Source organism: Pecten maximus, chromosome 18 (genome assembly GCF_902652985.1).
Source record: "Pecten maximus chromosome 18, xPecMax1.1, whole genome shotgun sequence".
NCBI classification, from domain to species: domain Eukaryota; kingdom Metazoa; phylum Mollusca; class Bivalvia; order Pectinida; family Pectinidae; genus Pecten; species Pecten maximus.
In genome coordinates this window covers 5631386-5652399 of record NC_047032.1, presented here as the reverse complement: position 1 = coordinate 5652399, position 21014 = coordinate 5631386, and the positions used below count along the sequence as shown (strand labels likewise).

At 35.5% G+C, this 21014-nt stretch overlaps 1 protein-coding gene across 3 annotated transcripts in view; it reads left to right on the top strand.

The window, feature by feature from the left end:
- The window catches only part of LOC117316581, an 89006-nt gene that overhangs the window by 35226 nt on the left and 32766 nt on the right, over positions 1-21014 (top strand). For 2 of the 3 annotated variants that reach the window (XM_033871243.1, XM_033871241.1), the window contains exon 2: positions 6298-6354. The exons of the other annotated variant lie outside the window; for it this stretch is intronic. In XM_033871243.1, coding sequence (XP_033727134.1) covers positions 6298-6354 — 57 coding nt within the window. The remainder of the gene's footprint in view (positions 1-6297; positions 6355-21014) is intronic. 3 annotated transcript variants of the gene reach the window in all.

Below are 21014 nucleotides of genomic sequence, written 5' to 3'. Positions count from 1 at the left end.
CTGATTGTTAGTCGGAGGGTATGGTACTGATTGTTAGTCGGAGGGTATGGTCCTGATTGTTAGTCGGAGGGTATGGTACTGATTGTTAGTCGGAGGGTATGGTCCTGATTGTTAGTCGGAGGGTATGGTACTGATTGTTAGTCGGAGGGTATGGTCCTGATTGTTAGTCGGAGGGTATGGTACTGATTGTTAGTCGGAGGGTATGGTCCTGATTGTTAGTCCGAGGGTATGGTCCTGATTGTTAGTCGGAGGGTATGGTCCTGATTGTTAGTCGGAGGGTATGGTCCTGATTGTTAGTCGGAGGGTATGGTCCTGATTGTTAGTCGGAGGGTATGGTACTGATTGTTAGTCGGAGGGTATGGTCCTGATTGTTAGTCGGAGGGTATGGTACTGATTGTTAGTCGGAGGGTATGGTACTGATTGTTAGTCGGAGGGTATGGTACTGATTGTTAGTCGGAGGGTATGGTACTGATTGTTAGTCGGAGGGTATGGTACTGATTGTTAGTCGGAGGGTATGGTCCTGATTGTTAGTCGGAGGGTATGGTACTGATTGTTAGTCGGAGGGTATGGTCCTGATTGTTAGTCGGAGGGTATGGTACTGATTGTTAGTCGGAGGGTATGGTACTGATTGTTAGTCGGAGGGTATGGTCCTGATTGTTAGTCGGAGGGTATGGTACTGATTGTTAGTCGGAGGGTATGGTACTGATTGTTAGTCGGAGGGTATGGTCCTGATTGTTAGTCGGAGGGTATGGTACTGATTGTTAGTCCGAGGGTATGGTACTGATTGTTAGTCGGAGGGTATGGTACTGATTGTTAGTCCGAGGGTATGGTACTGATTGTTAGTCGGAGGGTATGGTACTGATTGTTAGTCGGAGGGTATGGTACTGAATGTTAGTCGGAGGGTATGGTCCTGATTGTTAGTCGGAGGGTATGGTACTGATTGTTAGTCGGAGGGTATGGTACTGATTGTTAGTCGGAGGGTATGGTCCTGATTGTTAGTCGGAGGGTATGGTACTGATTGTTAGACCGAGGGTATGGTACTGAATGTTAGTCCGAGGCACTAATATATGCATGTTGTACAGATTTCAGGGGTGCTGGGGATGTACTGACTGTTGGTCCCAGGCAACAAAATCTTATACAAATTTCAGGGGTACGGGCCTAGGGATGGTGTACTGACTGTTGGTATACAAATTTCAGGGGTACAGGGCGGGGATGGTGTACTGACTGTTGGTATACAAATTTCTGGGGTAAGGGTGGGGATGGTGTACTGACTGTTGGTATACAAATTTCAGGGGTACAGGGTGGGGATGGTGTACTGACTTGGTATACAAATTTCAGGGGTACAGGGTTGGGATGTTGTACTGACTGTACATGTTGGTATACAAATTTCAGGGGTACATGGGATGTTGTACTGGCTGTTGGTCCCATCCACCAAAATCTTGTACATATTTCAGAGGTACTGGGGATTTTTATTGTACTGGCTGTACATGTTGGTCCACTGTGACTTTCTGTAAATATTGGTTTTATGGGTTGCAGTACTGGAAATATATATATACTGATTAATTTAACAGCGACAATAAGAATTCTGATGCTCCTTTTTTCGTTGGTTGTGGTACACACTAAGGGGTGGGGATGATGACCATGGGCCGGGGTATACGTACATGATTAGGAAAAGCCAGGTAGACAAGAGGGACAATAAGAAAGCTTTGTTGATGGTCTGACATCCACGTCTCGTTGACAATTGTAACATAGAATGGGACATGTTCATTGTACAGGATATTAGGAGAGATTGGGTGTGTGATGTTCAGCAGCTTGTTAAGTATTGAGCATCTGTATGAAGTGGTGTCACATTATTATTTACCATCGCAGATGATTAATAATGAAATAATAAACAATAACATGACACCACTTCAGATAGAAATCTGTATTGCTCAATGGACATGAGAATTTTTATATACACTTCAGCTGATGGGGATGAGGGTTTCTGGAGAGGGCTCTCATCACCACATGAGTGCCACATCCGGCCGGACATGGTATTATGGTTAGGAATTTGGGATAGCAAGTGTGCAATTATTTCAACTTCATTTTTCCCATTGTTTTCCTATAGATGTATGAAGTTTTTTGGAAAATTTTAGTAAATAAAAGTTTTATTCATAAAGTTTAAATTAATTTATATATATATATATACACTACCTATATATTTGTATAGCTGTCAGTGTCATGTGGACTACTGAAACTACTTTTTATCTAAAAGTTTTTTTGTTTTTTTTTAAACTGGCCAAATATATATGTAGTGACATGTGAAATATAGTCAGACTTAGTGAATGAGTAGTGTTTTGAGAATTTCAGGGTTCTGGAGAAAATGGATGGGATTTATATACAGCACATAATTATAAAATCTTTAATGTTTCAATAAACTCTCTATTTTGGACATTTTTGGTACCTGTTGTACTGTTACACTGTAACAAAATTGAGTGCTCTTGACTTTCATCCTTGAATAAGGAAAGTATAGAGACCTTGTATACTAAACAGTACTTAATTGTTGTTTGGGGGAAGTGCCCTTCAGATAAATGTGAGAAGCTGTGGAGAGATTGATGTTCCACAACTGCCCAACTCTTCAGAAAATGTAAATAACATGCAGAGTCTCAAAACAGACATATGGAAACACTAGGGATGGTACATTGCTGCCCTTGCAGACATCACTAATGTGTCAGGAAGCCATTCCTAAGTTTAGGTATAAACAATTACCTTCTGTTGTTACTATGCAGTTCTCTCAATTCCCAACTTTGGTTTGAGTGTTTATATTTATTTCTAAAGTTAGACTATTTCATGCTTGAAAGCATGACTGCTAAAGTACCATATTCATCCTTCTGCGGACGCTTTTTCCATTCTATACAGTCTCATCCTTCAAAGCATGACTGCCATATTAGGTACCATATTCATGCTGGTAACACCTTTGCCATTCTAATATGCGAGTGCCTCCTATCATTTTTCAGTGCGAACATATGTCTGTACTTTACCAACCAGATCAGTTGTGAATCTTTGGCTATTTTTGTAAATAGATAAATTGCTGGATTATCATAATGACCAAATAGAATAATATAAGTGATAGCTAGGTAGTTGGTTAGGATAATCATCAGGGATTTTATAATGTAGGCTGGGTTATTTTACTGACGGCTTTTTGTCATGACACTTTCTGATTTAGAGGAAATGTTGCCCATTTCACATAAGTATCTCCATCTATATACAAATTGGTAACTTTTCCAGCTCATATGGTAATATGACGAATGGTGATATATTACAATTTGTTGATATTTGATTCCAAAGAAATTTACTGATATAGATATATATTAGTATTGGTACTTCCAACAACAATATTTTAATGATATAAAACCTGATCATACTGACCGTACAGAGGATAATTCTGAGGCTTGAATTCCTGTCTATATTAAGTCTAGTACTGATCTCGGAAAGTTCATTCAATCAATGCTCAATGATTATTCTGTCTGAAAACTTTACAAGCACTGGACTGGAATTGTATTTTCTCACTGATAAGATGTCCCGAGGTATGGGGACATGTAAAAGTGCATCAGCCTTTCTTCGAAATAGACTATGGTCAGTTGCTTGTGTATGTAAAATCTGTGCTGTTGAAAGCCATCACTGGATGGTATTTTGGGAGTTCAGGTCATTTCATCATTTAATCATGAGTAGGAGGCAACTTGGAGTGACATTCAAAGAATTCATTATTCTGGTGAAATAACAGATCTAGAATACCCAGCGATAATTTGGGATGATAATTTGGTATCGCTGTTCCATATATATTGACAACACACTGACTGCATGAGTGTTATATCCTACAAAAATATATCAATCTTGGTTTTTGGACGGCGTCATGGTTACAACAAGCATGCTATACAGTGGAACTTCATTAACTCGAAGTCGACGGGACCACGAAAAAACTTCGAGTTATCCGAGTGTTCGAATTAAGCGAGTTATCATTTTTGGTGAAAAGTTTGGTCAATATTTGTCAACATTATATAATCATTATAACTTCGCTCTGTCGCTCATCAGTTTAGTGTGAAGACTGGTCAATACATGTACATATATATGTAATGTTTCGTTATGTCACTTGTGATTTGGTGTAGTTTTGCCGATATACAGTCACGATAAAGTTTCTTTCACTTAGTCACTTCAGTAACGATCTGATGTGCAAGTCATGTTTGCAAAAGGTAAACGATAAAACGGAATTCGACAAAATAACAAGTTATTAATGTCAAAACAAATAACCGTTTAAGTTTAACACAGATTGCATACAAAACGTAACAGAACCATTACCTTTTATTGGACATATATAAAATACTGTTTGATCGGCCTACTTACTTTTTATTGATAACCACGCCATTTCCATGTGTATTAGCACCGGAAGTTGGGCTGCGCATGTGCGTATAAAATGTTACTGTAACTGAGTTGGCGTTTTATCCGATTTAATAGACAGCACTGACCGTTACAGTTGTACTCTGAACACCTCGGCAGTAATTACGCTATTGTTTCAGCAGTTTAAAGATTTAATAGGCGCCGGTGACTGTGTCATTTCTACACCTGTAAAAACATCAGCCGGGTAGATCTACCGGTGTGTCAGAGATTAGTTCCGCATGAGCGAACGGGTAGATGAGTTGTTGACTATCGTGTGTACTGATATCGGCGACCGCCTTGGGAAATTACCTGATGTAAGTAAAGCAGTACTTTTTATCACCAAGACTTGTTGTTATAAGATTCAACCGACAATTTCTTTTATGAATTTATGAAACACTTATAATAGCATGTAGTTTAGTAGTGCCGATATGTTCAGTATTACAAACGGAATTTAGCTCTTAAAAAATGTCGGCGTTTGCCACCGATCGACGAAAATTATACTTCGAGTTATTCGAACATTTCAAGTAGGATTTTTATTGTTGGGACCAAATTTTTACTTCGTATTATCCGAGTTTTTCGAGTTATCCGAATTCGAATTATCCGAGTTTTTTTTACTAAGATAAAGAGAGAATTCGGCCGGGACCGGCGAGGTACTTCGAGTTAAGCGGGGTATTCGAGTTATCCGAGTTCGAGTTAACGAAGTTCCACTGTATATATACATTAGCAAAGAGATCTAGAAGTGTATGTCAGATTAGCCATTTGTGGTTAAGACTGTATGTATGATAGTATGCCTTGGTGACATATAGTAATTAGATCTTAAATCTGATATTAGATTATATATACCAGGATTAAACCAGGTCAAATGTCCAGTATAGAGTTCAGTTAAAACAGCATTATATAGGTCATTAATATACAGCATATGCATGCTGGAGTGTACAAATTCTAAATATAGAATATTGGTCACTGCATGATGTAGAAATGTAGAAATATCAGGATATTAAATGTTATCTCTTCATCTGTTTACACAAAAATATCTTTTTATAATATAAGTCAATATAAACATATCTTTATATCGGTTAATATAAACATATCTTTATAACGGTTAATATAAACATATCTTTATATCGGTTAATATAAACATATCTTTATATCAGTTAATATAAACATATCTTTGTATCAGTTAATATTAACATATCTTTATAACGGTTAATATAAACATATCTTTGTATCAGTTAATATAAACATATCTTTGTATCTGTTAATATAAATATATCTTTATATCGGTTAATATAAACATATCTTTATATCGGTTAATATAAACATATCTTTATATCGGTTAATATAAACATATCTTTATATCGATTAATATAAACTTATCTTTATATCGGTTAATATTAAAGCATTAAGCAATGCTTTCCCAATGGGTTTGAATGAAGTGATAGATTATTTTTCCTGTTTGAATATTTTTGTGTATTTCTGTTCTTATGGATATAGGTAACGCAATTTTTTATTTTTGCCAAATATTCTCACGAAGAATGTAGCTTATATAGTAAAGTACACAGGGAAAGTAAAAATAGATTTTATATGCTTATAATTATTAAGTCTTCATGTTTGTGAAAATGAACCCTGTTGAAATGTTTTTCCACTTTCTGCATCAGTGGATATTGTTGGAGTGCTTGAATATCATTGTTGATGACTTCTACTTGTACTGGGCATGGTGTTTATCATGTACCAAAGGTCACATGTCATAGGTCATATATCATGGGCCATATGTCACTTTGAATCATTGAATGGTTTAAATTTAGGTCAGTGTTTTGCATTGAATGTAGATTTTTGTAGCTTTAGCTTTGCATCATAGCTGTTATTATATTTCCTATTTTACAGACAAATCGGAGAAGTGAACGTCTTACGAGAGACTTGATAGATATTGACTCTAAAGCAGTAAGTAAAATGCAAAAATTGTCTTCTCTTCCTGCAGTGTGCATAGAGTGATCTCCCTTGGATTACAAGTACACTATAACGGTTTGGAATTTTTCAAGGTTGATATTTTCGCCCTGAGAGAGTGGTGTCTGATATAAATCAAAAGTGATAATGTTTGAAGTGTCTTTTACTTCAGATTTTTACTAGTGATTGATATCGGATGACAGAAATAAGGAAATATTGTCTTGGAAATCTGAATCAGTGTACTCCTAATCTGGTAGGAAGTCCTAACCTCTTCGGTTCAACATACCAACTTCTGCTTTATAACAACAATCCTTCTTTTCATTATCACTCTCAATCTAACTTGCAAATTTTTGAGACAATTTTGTGTTATTTATAGATTATATAATGCTCTTGCATTTCATATTTAAAAGATATTTTGTATAAAAATATGCTTTACTTTCAACTCATTGTATATAAATAAAGAATTAATTTGAAATCTAGTGATCTCTTTTATGCCATACTTAATTGCTGTGGTCATTAATGAAAGCAGTCTGCAAGTCTTCTTTTTTTGTCCTTAGATTCTGTTTAAATATTCTGTTCATTGATAAAGATAAAACAATTCCTTGAAATACGATTTGTTCTATGTTTTGTACGAGAGATCCAATAATTCATACTAATACATTGTTAAAGATTTATTTGCTGACTAAACATTTTACATTCTTTTTTATTTGTTTAAAAACATTTCCACTCTCAAAAAAATTTGCAAGTTTATATCAATAAATTGGTTGATCCTGTAATAAAAAAAAAACCAATGTAATGTATAATTATCCAAACTGCCTCTATCTTCGAGTCTCTTGCATTTCCTATTACTAATACTCTTCCTATGTGGTGTTATTTTGTAGTATTGTATTATGTATTGTGTGTATGTATAATCATCTATGGAACGAGGAATAGATCATTTGGAGTAAAAAAAAATTGAGTTTATGCAATATTGTAGTCTATAAAATTGACGAAAAACAGCCAATTTAATTAATTAATGGAAACTGTGAATTTGAAAATGCTTTCAGGAAAATATTTCTGAATTCTAGTGCATGAGGGCGTCAGTTGCAACTCGTGATGTAGCATAATTTGCTTATTGAGAATTCAATCCAATTAGATCAAATTTCATATTTCATACATGTATAATTTCCTGTTTATACGACTGAGGGAAGAGTTTTGTTCTCTTCTGTGTACGTATATGTACATCCTATGATATTTTTTACCAATATTTTATACAAGTTACATGCATTCACAGAGACAGAACAACTGCATATTTATTGGGAATTTCCGGTCAGAGATATTTGAAAAAGGAAATGATCTTGGTATTTTGCATGAGGAATGAGTCAAGTTCTGCTCCTTAAAGATGATAATGATAAAAATAACAGATTATCCGTACATGCTCAAAACAGAATGTTTTTCTCAGCTCAAAAAGATCAGTACACACATATAAGTACTAGGAAGTTCATTACACTGGAGCTGCCTGTCAAAACAGGGATTGGTTCAGTAAGTGTTAATTAGAAAATGTATATTGGCAGAGTCATGTCCAATATGTTCAGGGGCCTTTTGATACTTATCTTTTGATCAAGTTTGCTGGATCTGTACTGTCCGGCATGCAGATGAAAAGTTTTTGATCAACAGGAAATATGGCAGAAGCATTGGATGGAATTCTACCAAGACTTTTACCTGCCAAGGTCTTGATGTACACAGACGGTGTTTTGAGCATCTTAACAGATCTAATTTCTGAAAATACACCATATAGCATCCTGCCTCCTTTTTGTCTTAACATTCACAGCATATTTTTGTGTATGATTTTAATTATACAATCATGGTCAAAAGTGAAGCGATCCCGGTTTTACTTCCAGTAGTAGACTCTCTGGGCTTGATAACTACATTGAATGTGGTTATTTTGGATGCAAGAAATTATCAGAAATCTTCTGATGTGAAGGTGAACTGGTTTCATTAATTATATAACTTACAATTAATGTTACAAATGCTACAGAATGATTTTGAACAAGGTACCAAAGTTATAGATTTATATATTTGGGTATAGATAGGCCGGTACCTCGAACGTCACCTTTAGGATTGTGATTTAACTCCAAAAGTAACAAACTCACTTTGGTAACTTGTAGTGCACATTGTAGAGAGTTACAGTGCACATGTCTATCGACTATTGCTCAACCACCCATTTCCTTCGGTCACCATTTGGAAGCATGGTAGTGATTCGGGTTGTTTTTCTTCGTAGGTAATCGCAATAGATGTGGGATAAAGTGGAGTGAATAAGGGGAGATAATTCTGTTAAGAAGAAATGGGATGAAAAAGAATGTAATGTTAAATGTTTTATTTATTCAGTTAATACAAACATAACTTCAGTCACAGGAATTTACCATACCATTTTTGAATAAATCTTGTACTCCAAATTAAAAATATTGTAATTTTTTTGAAAGTTTAAATTCTCAAACATAGCATCGATCAGTTGTTAATGTTTTAATGTGGAATGCATTGCTAAAATATGTATGAGGTCATTTCAGTTTTATAATTCCTGAATTCTCAGATGGAAGATATTTAGGGGAAATGATAATTCTTTATTCATCAGTACAAATTCAAAGAGGCGAATTAATATAAGGGGCCTATTTTCAATTGAAAAAGGTCTCTTTAAATTGGAAGCATATGAATCCCTGACCTGTTATATTTCTTCTGTTAATTTGTTTGAGATTGTTCAATTCAGTCTCATTCATCAGAATAATGAAGTCACCTTTTGACCTTTCAATAAAGAGTAGCAGCAGATAATCTCTAACAGCCATCAAGGGAGATAACTCCTGGCCTTTAACAGCCCTCACAGATTTGTCTTTCAAATTAAATTACCCATACACTAGACCAGATATTATCAGGCCTGCCATTTTGTCTTTCTATTATAGTCCCACATGGACAGATTGGAATAAATAAGTTAAAGGCTTCCATTATCCCCAGTCTTGACCATTGTGTTCTGAATTTCACTGCTGTAGAGAGGCGACACTGTCATCTGTATGCTTCACTTTAATTTTCAAAGTTTTCAACTTTATTTTTCTGTCATAAAAATCAGCTTTTCTTTTGGATTCTTGTAAAGATTTTCTTTTTTCTCAAATTGAAATGTTAAATGTTTTCATCAACTTCATTATTATTGCTACAAGTGTGTTTGTGTAAAAGTTTGTTAAGTTGAAGTTAAAGCTGTTGTATACAGATGACAGGACACAAGGTTGATTTGGTAGGTGAAATGCGATCCTGTGTCGCTGAGAAGGCATGCTGAGTTCTACCTGTACAACCTATGATCAACTTCAACAAAGGCTTGAATGACAAAACAGGATCTAGTGATACGCATATTACCCCAGTTCAGCCAGATAAAAAACTAAAGGGTTTTCTCATTGTTTTAGGGTTAAAGTTGATCTAACTTGATTTAAAACATTTAGACTCGATCCACAGAAAGATTTTTAGACTTGATGAGAAGTAATTCACCTGTTGTTTTTTAGTATTGTGTTTGTACCAACAAAGATCAACTTGGCAAAGATTGGGATTTACTACATGTCGTGATTTGAGGCCCAAAATATTTAGTTGTGTTAATCTTTAATTTGAAAGGTACAAATGTTTGTAAATAGAGAGAAGATCTGGCCTATGTACTTCAGTTTACCTTAGATACACATGTACCACAGCTCCAAACCCACACAAAACTCGCACAATATCCGTTAAATGTTAGTATCATCTTGTCAAGGAGTCTGTAACATGCTTTTATCCAGTGCCTCCCTCTTGATCTTACATCATGGATTGATGATTTCAGCTGCCATTAATTCTGACCTGGGTCGACCATAAATGTCTGTACCATCACAAGTGTATAGGCTGTAGATTAATGACCATTCTTCAATGCCCCTAGAGATATATATACAGTATATGGATTTATGGACTAACAATGTTGTATAATTTACAGAAATACCTTGTAGAATCTGACACACATCCATCACAAACAAGCAGTGTTTATTAGTCTGCCTATATCCTGTAATAGGATCTGATCATCATACCTCCCCAGCAACTCAAGGTGATTTACATTAAATATTCACTGGGTTTCTGGGTACACTAATACATATCTCACATGTTATATATGAAACAAAGCCTTCAACCCAGAAATAGTTAAAAAAAAAAGTTCCTATTGAGTTCTGAAAGGTAGCTCAAGTCTACACGTACATTATATGTATGAGATGTGTGTGAATTACACTATACAATATAAGATGATGCTAATATTTCTGTGCTGGATTGAATGAGAAGAACTTACACCTCTGTGTACTTTAACACAGCTAGTTAGTCTGTTAGTCATAGTCATTATGTTTGAGCTAATCAGCTTATTACTAATAAAAAATCTCAATTCCTACACTTAGTGAGTCAGGGGACATAACTCCAATTTGCAAAGTAATCCTAGATGGCGCTGTAACATTATATACATGTATATCTATTTAGTTACTTTCTCGACACAGTCAACGTCATGATTAGGTTACCAAGAACAGCAAAATAATAGTTTTAAAAATGGTTGGTAGCATCAAACTTGTTTTAACATGTTCGCAAAAGAAAGGACTATTTCTAATAAGATTAATGACGAAATAGATATATTACAACAATGACGGATTAAATGTATTAACAATTAATGTGTAAAGTCACTTCATACTCACATTCAATGTTACTGGGTGTTTATACATCACTTCATACTCGCATTCAATGTTACTGGGTGTTTATACATCACTTCATACTCACATTCAATGTTACTGGGTGTTTATACATAACTTCATACTCACATTCAATGTTACTGGGTGTTTATACATCACTTCATACTCACATTCAATGTTACTGGGTGTTTATACATAAATTCATACTCGCATTCAATGTTACTGGGTGTTTATACATCACTTCATACTCACATTCAATGGTACTGGGTGTTTATACATAACTTCATACTCGCATTCAATGTTACTGGGTGTTTATACATCACTTCATACTCACATTCAATGTTACTGGGTGTTTATACATCACTTCATACTCACATTCAATGTTACTGGGTGTTTATACATAACTTCATACTCGCATTTAATGTTACTGGGTGTTTATAAGTCACTTCATACTCGCATTCAATGTTACTGGGTGTTTATACATAACTTCATACTCGCATTCAATGTTACTGGGTGTTTATACATCACTTCATACTCACATTCAATGTTACTGGGTGTTTATACATAACTTCATACTCGCATTCAATGTTACTGGGTGTTTATACATCACTTCATACTCGCATTCAATGTTACTGGGTGTTTATACATCACTTCATACTCGCATTCAATGTTACTGGGTGTTTATACATCACTTCATACTCGCATTCAATGTTACTGGGTGTTTATACATCACTTCATACTCGCATTCAATGTTACTGGGTGTTTATACATCACTTCATACTCGCATTCAATGTTACTGGGTGTTTATACATAACTTCATACTCACATTCAATGTTACTGGGTGTTTATACATCACTTCATACTCACATTCAATGTTACTGGGTGTTTATACATCACTTCATACTCACATTCAATGTTACTGGGTGTTTATACATAACTTCATACTCACATTCAATGTTACTGGGTGTTTATACATCACTTCATACTCACATTCAATGTTACTGGGTGTTTATACATCACTTCATACTCACATTCAATGTTACTGGGTGTTTATACATCACTTCATACTCACATGCAATGTTACTGGGTGTTTATAAGTCACTTCATACTCACATTCAATGTTACTGGGTGTTTATACATCACTTCATACTCACATTCAATGTTACTGGGTGTTTATACATAACTTCATACTCACATTCAATGTTACTGGGTGTTTATACATAACTTCATACTCACATTCAATGTTACTGGGTGTTTATACATAACTTCATACTCACATTCAATGTTACTGGGTGTTTATACATAACTTCATACTCACATTCAATGTTACTGGGTGTTTATAAGTCACTTCATACTCACATTCAATGTTACTGGGTGTTTATACATCACTTCATACTCGCATTCAATGTTACTGGGTGTTTATACATCACTTCATACTCGCATTCAATGTTACTGGGTGTTTATACATAACTTCATACTCACATTCAATGTTACTGGGTGTTTATACATAACTTCATACTCACATTCAATGTTACTGGGTGTTTATACATAACTTCATACTCACATTCAATGTTACTGGGTGTTTATACATCACTTCATACTCACATTCAATGTTACTGGGTGTTTATAAGTCACTTCATACTCACATTCAATGTTACTGGGTGTTTATACATAACTTCATACTCACATTCAATGTTACTGGGTGTTTATACATAACTTCATACTCACATTCAATGTTACTGGGTGTTTATACATAACTTCATACTCACATTCAATGTTACTGGGTGTTTATACATAACTTCATACTCGCATTCAATGGTACCCGTTACTGTGTTATATTTATACATAACTTCATACTCACATTCAATGTTACTGGGTGTTTATACATAACTTCATACTCACATTCAATGTTACTGGGTGTTTATACATAACTTCATACTCACATTCAATGTTACTGGGTGTTTATACATAACTTCATACTCACATTCAATGTTACTGGGTGTTTATACATCACTTCATACTCACATTCAATGTTACTGGGTGTTTATACATAAATTCATACTCGCATTCAATGTTACTGGGTGTTTATACATCACTTCATACTCACATTCAATGGTACTGGGTGTTTATACATAACTTCATACTCGCATTCAATGTTACTGGGTGTTTATACATAACTTCATACTCGCATTCAATGTTACTGGGTGTTTATACATCACTTCATACTCACATTCAATGTTACTGGGTGTTTATAAGTCACTTCATACTCGCATTCAATGTTACTGGGTGTTTATAAGTCACTTCATACTCGCATTCAATGTTACTGGGTGTTTATACATCACTTCATACTCGCATTCAATGTTACTGGGTGTTTATACATCACTTCATACTCGCATTCAATGTTACTGGGTGTTTATACATCACTTCATACTCGCATTCAATGTTACTGGGTGTTTATACATACCTTCATACTCACATTCAATGTTACTGGGTGTTTATACATCACTTCATACTCACATTCAATGTTACTGGGTGTTTATACATCACTTCATACTCACATTCAATGTTACTGGGTGTTTATACATAACTTCATACTCACATTCAATGTTACTGGGTGTTTATACATCACTTCATACTCACATTCAATGTTACTGGGTGTTTATACATCACTTCATACTCACATTCAATGTTACTGGGTGTTTATACATCACTTCATACTCACATTCAATGTTACTGGGTGTTTATAAGTCACTTCATACTCACATTCAATGGTACCCGTTACTGTGTTATATTTATACATCACTTCATACTCGCATTCAATGTTACTGGGTGTTTATACATCACTTCATACTCGCATTCAATGTTACTGGGTGTTTATACATCACTTCATACTCGCATTCAATGTTACTGGGTGTTTATACATCACTTCATACTCACATTCAATGTTACTGGGTGTTTATACATCACTTCATACTCGCATTCAATGTTACTGGGTGTTTATACATAACTTCATACTCACATTCAATGTTACTGGGTGTTTATACATCACTTCATACTCACATTCAATGTTACTGGGTGTTTATACATCACTTCATACTCACATTCAATGTTACTGGGTGTTTATACATCACTTCATACTCACATTCAATGGTACTGGGTGTTTATAAGTCACTTCATACTCACATTCAATGGTACCCGTTACTGTGTTATATTTATATGTCACTTCATACTCACATTCAATGTTACTGGGTGTTTATACATCACTTCATACTCACATTCAATGGTACCCGTTACTGTGTTATATTTATATATGTCACTTCATACTCACATTCAATGGTACTGGGTGTTTATAAGTCACTTCATACTCACATTCAATGGTACCCGTTACTGTGTTATATTTATATATGTCACTTCATACTCACATTCAATGTTACTGGGTGTTTATACATCACTTCATACTCACATTCAATGGTACCCGTTACTGTGTTATATTTATATATGTCACTTCATACTCACATTCAATGGTACTGGGTGTTTATACATCACTTCATACTCACATTCAATGGTACCCGTTACTGTGTTATATTTATATGTCACTTCATACTCACATTCAATGGTACTGGGTGTTTATACATCACTTCATACTCACATTCAATGGTACCGGTTACTGTGTTATATTTATATATGTCACTTCATACTCACATTCAATGGTACCCCTTACTGTGTTATATTTATAAGTCACTTCATACTCACATTCAATGTTACTGGGTGTTTATACATCACTTCATACTCACATTCAATGGTACCGGTTACTGTGTTATATTTATAAGTCACTTCATACTCACATTCAATGGTACCCGTTACTGTGTTATATTTATATAAGTCACTTCATACTCACATTCAATGGTACCCATTACTGTGTTATATTTATATGTCACTTCATACTCACATTCAATGTTACTGGGTAATGTTTATACATCACTTCATACTCACATTCAATGGTACCCGTTACTGTGTTATATTTATATAAGTCATTTCATACTCACATTCAATGTTACTGGGTGTTTATACATCACTTCATACTCACATTCAATGGTACCCGTTACTGTGTTATATTTATATATGTCACTTCATACTCACATTCAATGGTACCCGTTACTGTGTTATATTTATAAGTCACTTCATACTCACATTCAATGTTACTGGGTAATGTTTATACATCACCTCATACTCACATTCAATGGTACCCGTTACTGTGTTATATTTATATGTCACTTCATACTCACATTCACTGGTACTGGGTAATGTTTATAAGTCATTTATGGTTGTATGAGTTTTATAGTGTCGACCAGAAGTCATTATGAGGACAATATATGTACCTGTACGATGTGTTGGTGCAATGACTCTAGTACCAAGTGGGTATCCAATGTACCAGTTAGTAATTAATGAAGAATCTACCTGTCCCTGGGACCATCAAGTACAAATTACACAAGGTGTAGATTATAGAGAAACCCTTCCCAAGCTTAATAACATAAATAATTATCAACATACAAAGGACATGCATCAGATCAACTAGATGTTGACATGGATCTGCTGTTTCAGATATGTCTACTGAGGGAGTGGACTTAACAGTTCTTATTGGGTTCTTTTGATAAAATCTTATTGACATTTACTTTGAACATCAGGTGTTTTGATAAAACTGGGATGGTTTCGTGTATCCATTGGACCATGCAGAGTTGCTCGTTTATGGAATAAGGACAGAACTGGTGATTTTGTTTCGTTTTCTGAACTTTAATGTCCTTCATTGGTAGGTCTGTCAAGATGCAACAGACAAACCCAGTTTTTTATTGTCTTCATAAACCAACAGGCCCCAGCTGGTCCTCATTGGAGTCATGGCTAACTCCCATGTATTTTAAGCTAGTGTCACCTGCACATTAACTACAGCAATTTACAGAAAAATAATAATAATAAAAACCATAGCAATAATTAATGTCTATACAAAGCAATGCAGCAGCCAAGGGTCTAATTGAGCTGGTTAAATGACACTTTTGTCTGATCATTCACAATGAAGAAAAGAATCGAATTTATATATGGTACACATTTTAGAAAAGTCCACATTCTGTGAAATTGTTTAGATCAGGTATTCTGGAAAACTTTCTTCTGGCTGATAATTATATATAATGTTAGTATGATAGAAGTTATAAAACACAACCAAAATGATATTTAAGAGTGTGACATTTCGACGATATTACTTGATTCTATTTTATTTTTACCATCTTGTCACAACTTGTCAACTTGGTGTCAATAGGATCATGATAGAGATGAAACATTCTAAAAAATTTTGTCGTTTCTATTACCATCTCGAACACTACAAATGTCAATGCTAGTACGTACAATTCAAACCATACAGTAATACCTCTAAATGAACTTCTGGTACGATGGGCTACCAGCCGAAGAGTTTGATATCAAACAAAATCTGCTGATTGAGTATGGCTGGTATTCACAAGATCTTAAAGGTATTGCAGGGACGTGGTGACTGGTACCGGTATTCACAAGATCTTAAAGGTATTGTAGGGACGTGGTGACTGGTATTCACAAGATCTTAAAGGTATTGCTGGGACGTGGTGACTGGTATTCACAAGATCTTAAAGGTATTGTAGGGACGTGGTGACTGGTATTCACAAGATCTTAAAGGTATTGCAGGGACGTGGTGACTGGTATTCACAAGATCTTAAAGGTATTGTAGGGACGTGGTACTGGTATTCACAAGATCTTAAAGGTATTGTAGGGACGTGGTGACTGGTATTCACAAGATCTTAAAGGTATTGTAGGGACGTGGTACTGGTATTCACAAGATCTTAAAGGTATTGTAGGGACGTGGTGACTGGTATTCACAAGATCTTAAAGGTATTGTAGGGACGTGGTGACTGGTATTCACAAGATCTTGCAGGTATTGCTGGGACGTGGTGACTGGTATTCACAAGATCTTAAAGGTATTGTAGGGACGTGGTGACTGGTATTCACAAGATCTTAAAGGTATTGCTGGGACGTGGTACTGGTATTCACAAGATCTTAAAGGTATTGCAGGGACGTGGTGACTGGTATTCACAAGATCTTAAAGGTATTGTAGGGACGTGGTGGCTGGTATTCACAAGATCTTAAAGGTATTGTAGGGACGTGGTACTGGTATTCACAAGATCTTAAAGGTATTGTAGGGACGTGGTACTGGTATTCACAAGATCTTAAAGGTATTGTAGGGACGTGGTGACTGGTATTCACAAGATCTTAAAGGTATTGTAGGGACGTGGTGGCTGGTATTCACAAGATCTTAAAGGTATTGTAGGGACGTGGTGGCTGGTATTCACAAGATCTTAAAGGTATTGTAGGGACGTGGTACTGGTATTCACAAGATCTTAAAGGTATTGTAGGGACGTGGTACTGGTATTCACAAGATCTTAAAGGTAATGTAGGGACGTGGTGACTGGTATTCACAAGATCTTAAAGGTATTGTAGGGACGTGGTGGCTGGTTTTCACAAGATCTTAAAGGTATTGTAGGGACGTGGTGGCTGGTATTCACAAGATCTTAAAGGTATTGCTGGGACGTGGTGAAGTGTCGGGTAATGATACCCAATGACACAGACATGGTAGACACATTTGATTGACAATCAAACCCAATATTAGGTTAATATTTTTATTGAAAATGTCATCTGTTTCAAATTCGGTGAGTTGTTATTTGTATGGGTTGGTAGTGATAGCATGTGTTAGCTGTATTTCTTTATGGTGAAGTTGATCTCCCTCATTTAAGTATCTCTATTTCCGGCCCTGTTCACTTTTCAAACTTTCTTTTTCCAATTTTATTCACTATCTGACCATATATACTATCTGACCATATATACTATCTGACCATATATACCATCTGACCGTATATACCATCTGACCGTATATACCATCTGACCGTATATACTCTCTGACCATATATACTATCTGACCATATATACTGTCTGACCATATATACTATATGACCATATATACTATCTGACCATATATACTGTCTGACCATATACCGTATTTGACCTAATAAGGGCGCCTGCCCTAATAAGGGCGCCCCTACCTTTTTTCAAGGAAATACATCTTTGACTGAGTGTCAAAATGGTGTTCAAAAGTAATAATTCATGTGAAATATTTTGCTACTTTATGTGTTCAATTTTCTTCAGCAAATTAAGTAACTGGAACACATGTTTTCGCCACATTTTGTGTATTCCTACAGGCTACAGATGACATGTCAGTGCAAAGAGCACCCAAAACTAAACACACATACAAATAATAACTTACCATCTTTATTTGAAGATAAAGTAAAGACTTCATTCTTGTTGATAAATAACTTTTGTTCAGAACAGAAAGCTAGTAAAATACATTGTAAATCAATTATTAGGTCAAAGAAAACGATGTCTGATGTGATCTGGGAAATCACCTGTTTCTATAAATAGAACACAAAAGAGTTCCATTTGAACATAAATGGTGGAACACACGTTCTCTGGTCTAAAGATCAGCTGGCATGGTTTACAAGTTTACAGGAGTATTCAAGTCATGTTTAAGCTTAATATATGATAATGAATAGATATCTTCATCTGGAATATTTTTATGACTGAATATTTTACCGTTTCCACAACCTTGGGTATTCTGCTATAAGGTATAGTCTGTTTCATAAAACTTCAGAATAACTAATCTTAATAAGGGCGCCCCCACTGTCAATTACCCGCGCCCTGCGCCCTTATTAGGTCAAATACGGTATACTGTCTGACCATATATACTATCTGACCATATATACTGTTTGACCATTATATTTACTATCTGATCATGTTCTCTTTCTGTGGAGATCTTATTCACTCTCCAACCATTTCCTGTCTCCAACATTTCATTGACTGACCTTATTCTCTCTATCCAAACTAGTGCTCCACCCTGATATTTTTTCTACTTTTATCCAGTGTTTAATGCTTACAATCATCTCGGCACTTTGATCTTGGGTCTGTGTAAGATGATAACAAGTCAAGTCTGATAAATACGATCTACACCTTGTCATACTGATCTTGTCCTGTATGTCTTTCCTGGATATTTCAAACATGGACACTATTACACAACATTTCAATAAATAGGAAGCTAGAGGATGTCGAATGTAGTTAACAGGAATACAGATCTGTAGAACATGTGAGATTGGAGCGTCAGATGTTCACATTTAACTGGGAGGTTTAGAGTAAGCCTAGGAACCAGGTATTATATAACAACACAAGCTTTGGATAAACTCCAGGGAATCGCAGTAATTGGTTGTAGAGGTGCTTCCACATTTTACTATAAAGACTCTGTAACATAGTTTAAATAACATTGCTTTCTGTTCCCAACCCTCGTCAGCAAAAGTTTAAATAACATTGCTTTCTGTTCCCAACCCTCGTCAGCAAAAGTTTAAATAACATTGCTTTCTGTTCCCAACCCTCGTCAGCAAAAGTTTAAATAACATTGCTTTCTGTTCCCGACCCTCGTCAGCAATAGTTTAAATAACATTGCTTTCTGTTCCCGACCCTCGTCAGCAAAAGTTTAAATAACATTGCTTTCTGTTCCTGACCCTCGTCAGCAATTGTTTAAATAACATTGCTTTCTGTTCCCGACCCTCGTCCGCAAAAGTTTAAATAACATTGCTTTCTGTTCCCAACCCTCGTCAGCAAAAGTTTAAATAACATTGCTTTCTGTTCCCAACCCTCGTCAGCAAAAGTTTAAATAACATTGCTTTCTGTTCCCAACCCTCGTCAGCAATAGTTTAAATAACATTGCTTTCTGTTCCCAACCCTCGTCAGCAATAGTTTAAATAACATTGCTTTCTGTTTCCGACCCTCGTCAGCAAAAGTTTAAATAACATTGCTTTCTGTTCCCAACCCTCGTCAGCAATAGTTTAAATAACATTGCTTTCTGTTCCTGACCCTCGTCACCAATAGTTTAAATAACATTGCTTTCTGTTCCCAACCCTCGTCACCAATAGTTTAAATAACATTGCTTTCTGTTCCCGACCCTCGTCACCAAAAGTTTAAATAACATTGCTTTCTGTTCCCAACCCTCGTCACCAATAGTTTAAATAACATTGCTTTCTGTTCCCAACCCTCGTCACCAATAGTTTAAATAACATTGCTTTCTGTTCCCAACCCTCGTCACCAATAGTTTAAATAACATTGCTTTCTGTTCCCGACCCTCGTCAGCAAAAGTTTAAATAACATTGCTTTCTGTTCCCGACCCTCGTCAGCAATAGTTTAAATAACATTGCTTTCTGTTCCCAACCCTCGTCAGCCTCTGTTTCCCAGTTACCCTATAAATCTTTATGTATTCTAAGTAAAAGAATTTAGTAAAGGTTTGCTGTCAGTTCAGATCTATAAGCATATCGGTGTTAAATTTGCACACATTGCCAAGCAAAAAACTGTTCTGTGTGATATATTGAATCAATACACATTAATTTTAGGTCTGTTGTTATTATAGATCGTAACTTTAAATGAATTAAGTCATTTCTATTTCATATTTTCCATTTTACATCCAAACAAAATAGATGCAGCTGCAAAGAGCACAATGTAGCAGCATGGATTATGGGAATATCAGACTTTTAAACCAGTCCCTAAGAAATTGTAGAAGCTTTCAGTGTAAAATCGGGGTCTATACCTAACCTAAATGATTAGTACCCCCTAATAGTAAATTGATATCACTATGGCCCCTAAATCCTTTTTCCCTTTTCTCTACTCAGAGCATGCTCCTATCCTCAAGATACATGAAAAAGGAATCCCAATTTCACTCCTTCATTTGAATTCTTTATGAATTTCCTGTAGAGAAGTTAATCCCTTTGAATCTTAAGATTTGTAGTTACAGTGTTGTAAATTAAAAGTTTGTTCAGACCCATATTTAACCAAAATAACATCCCTACCTGC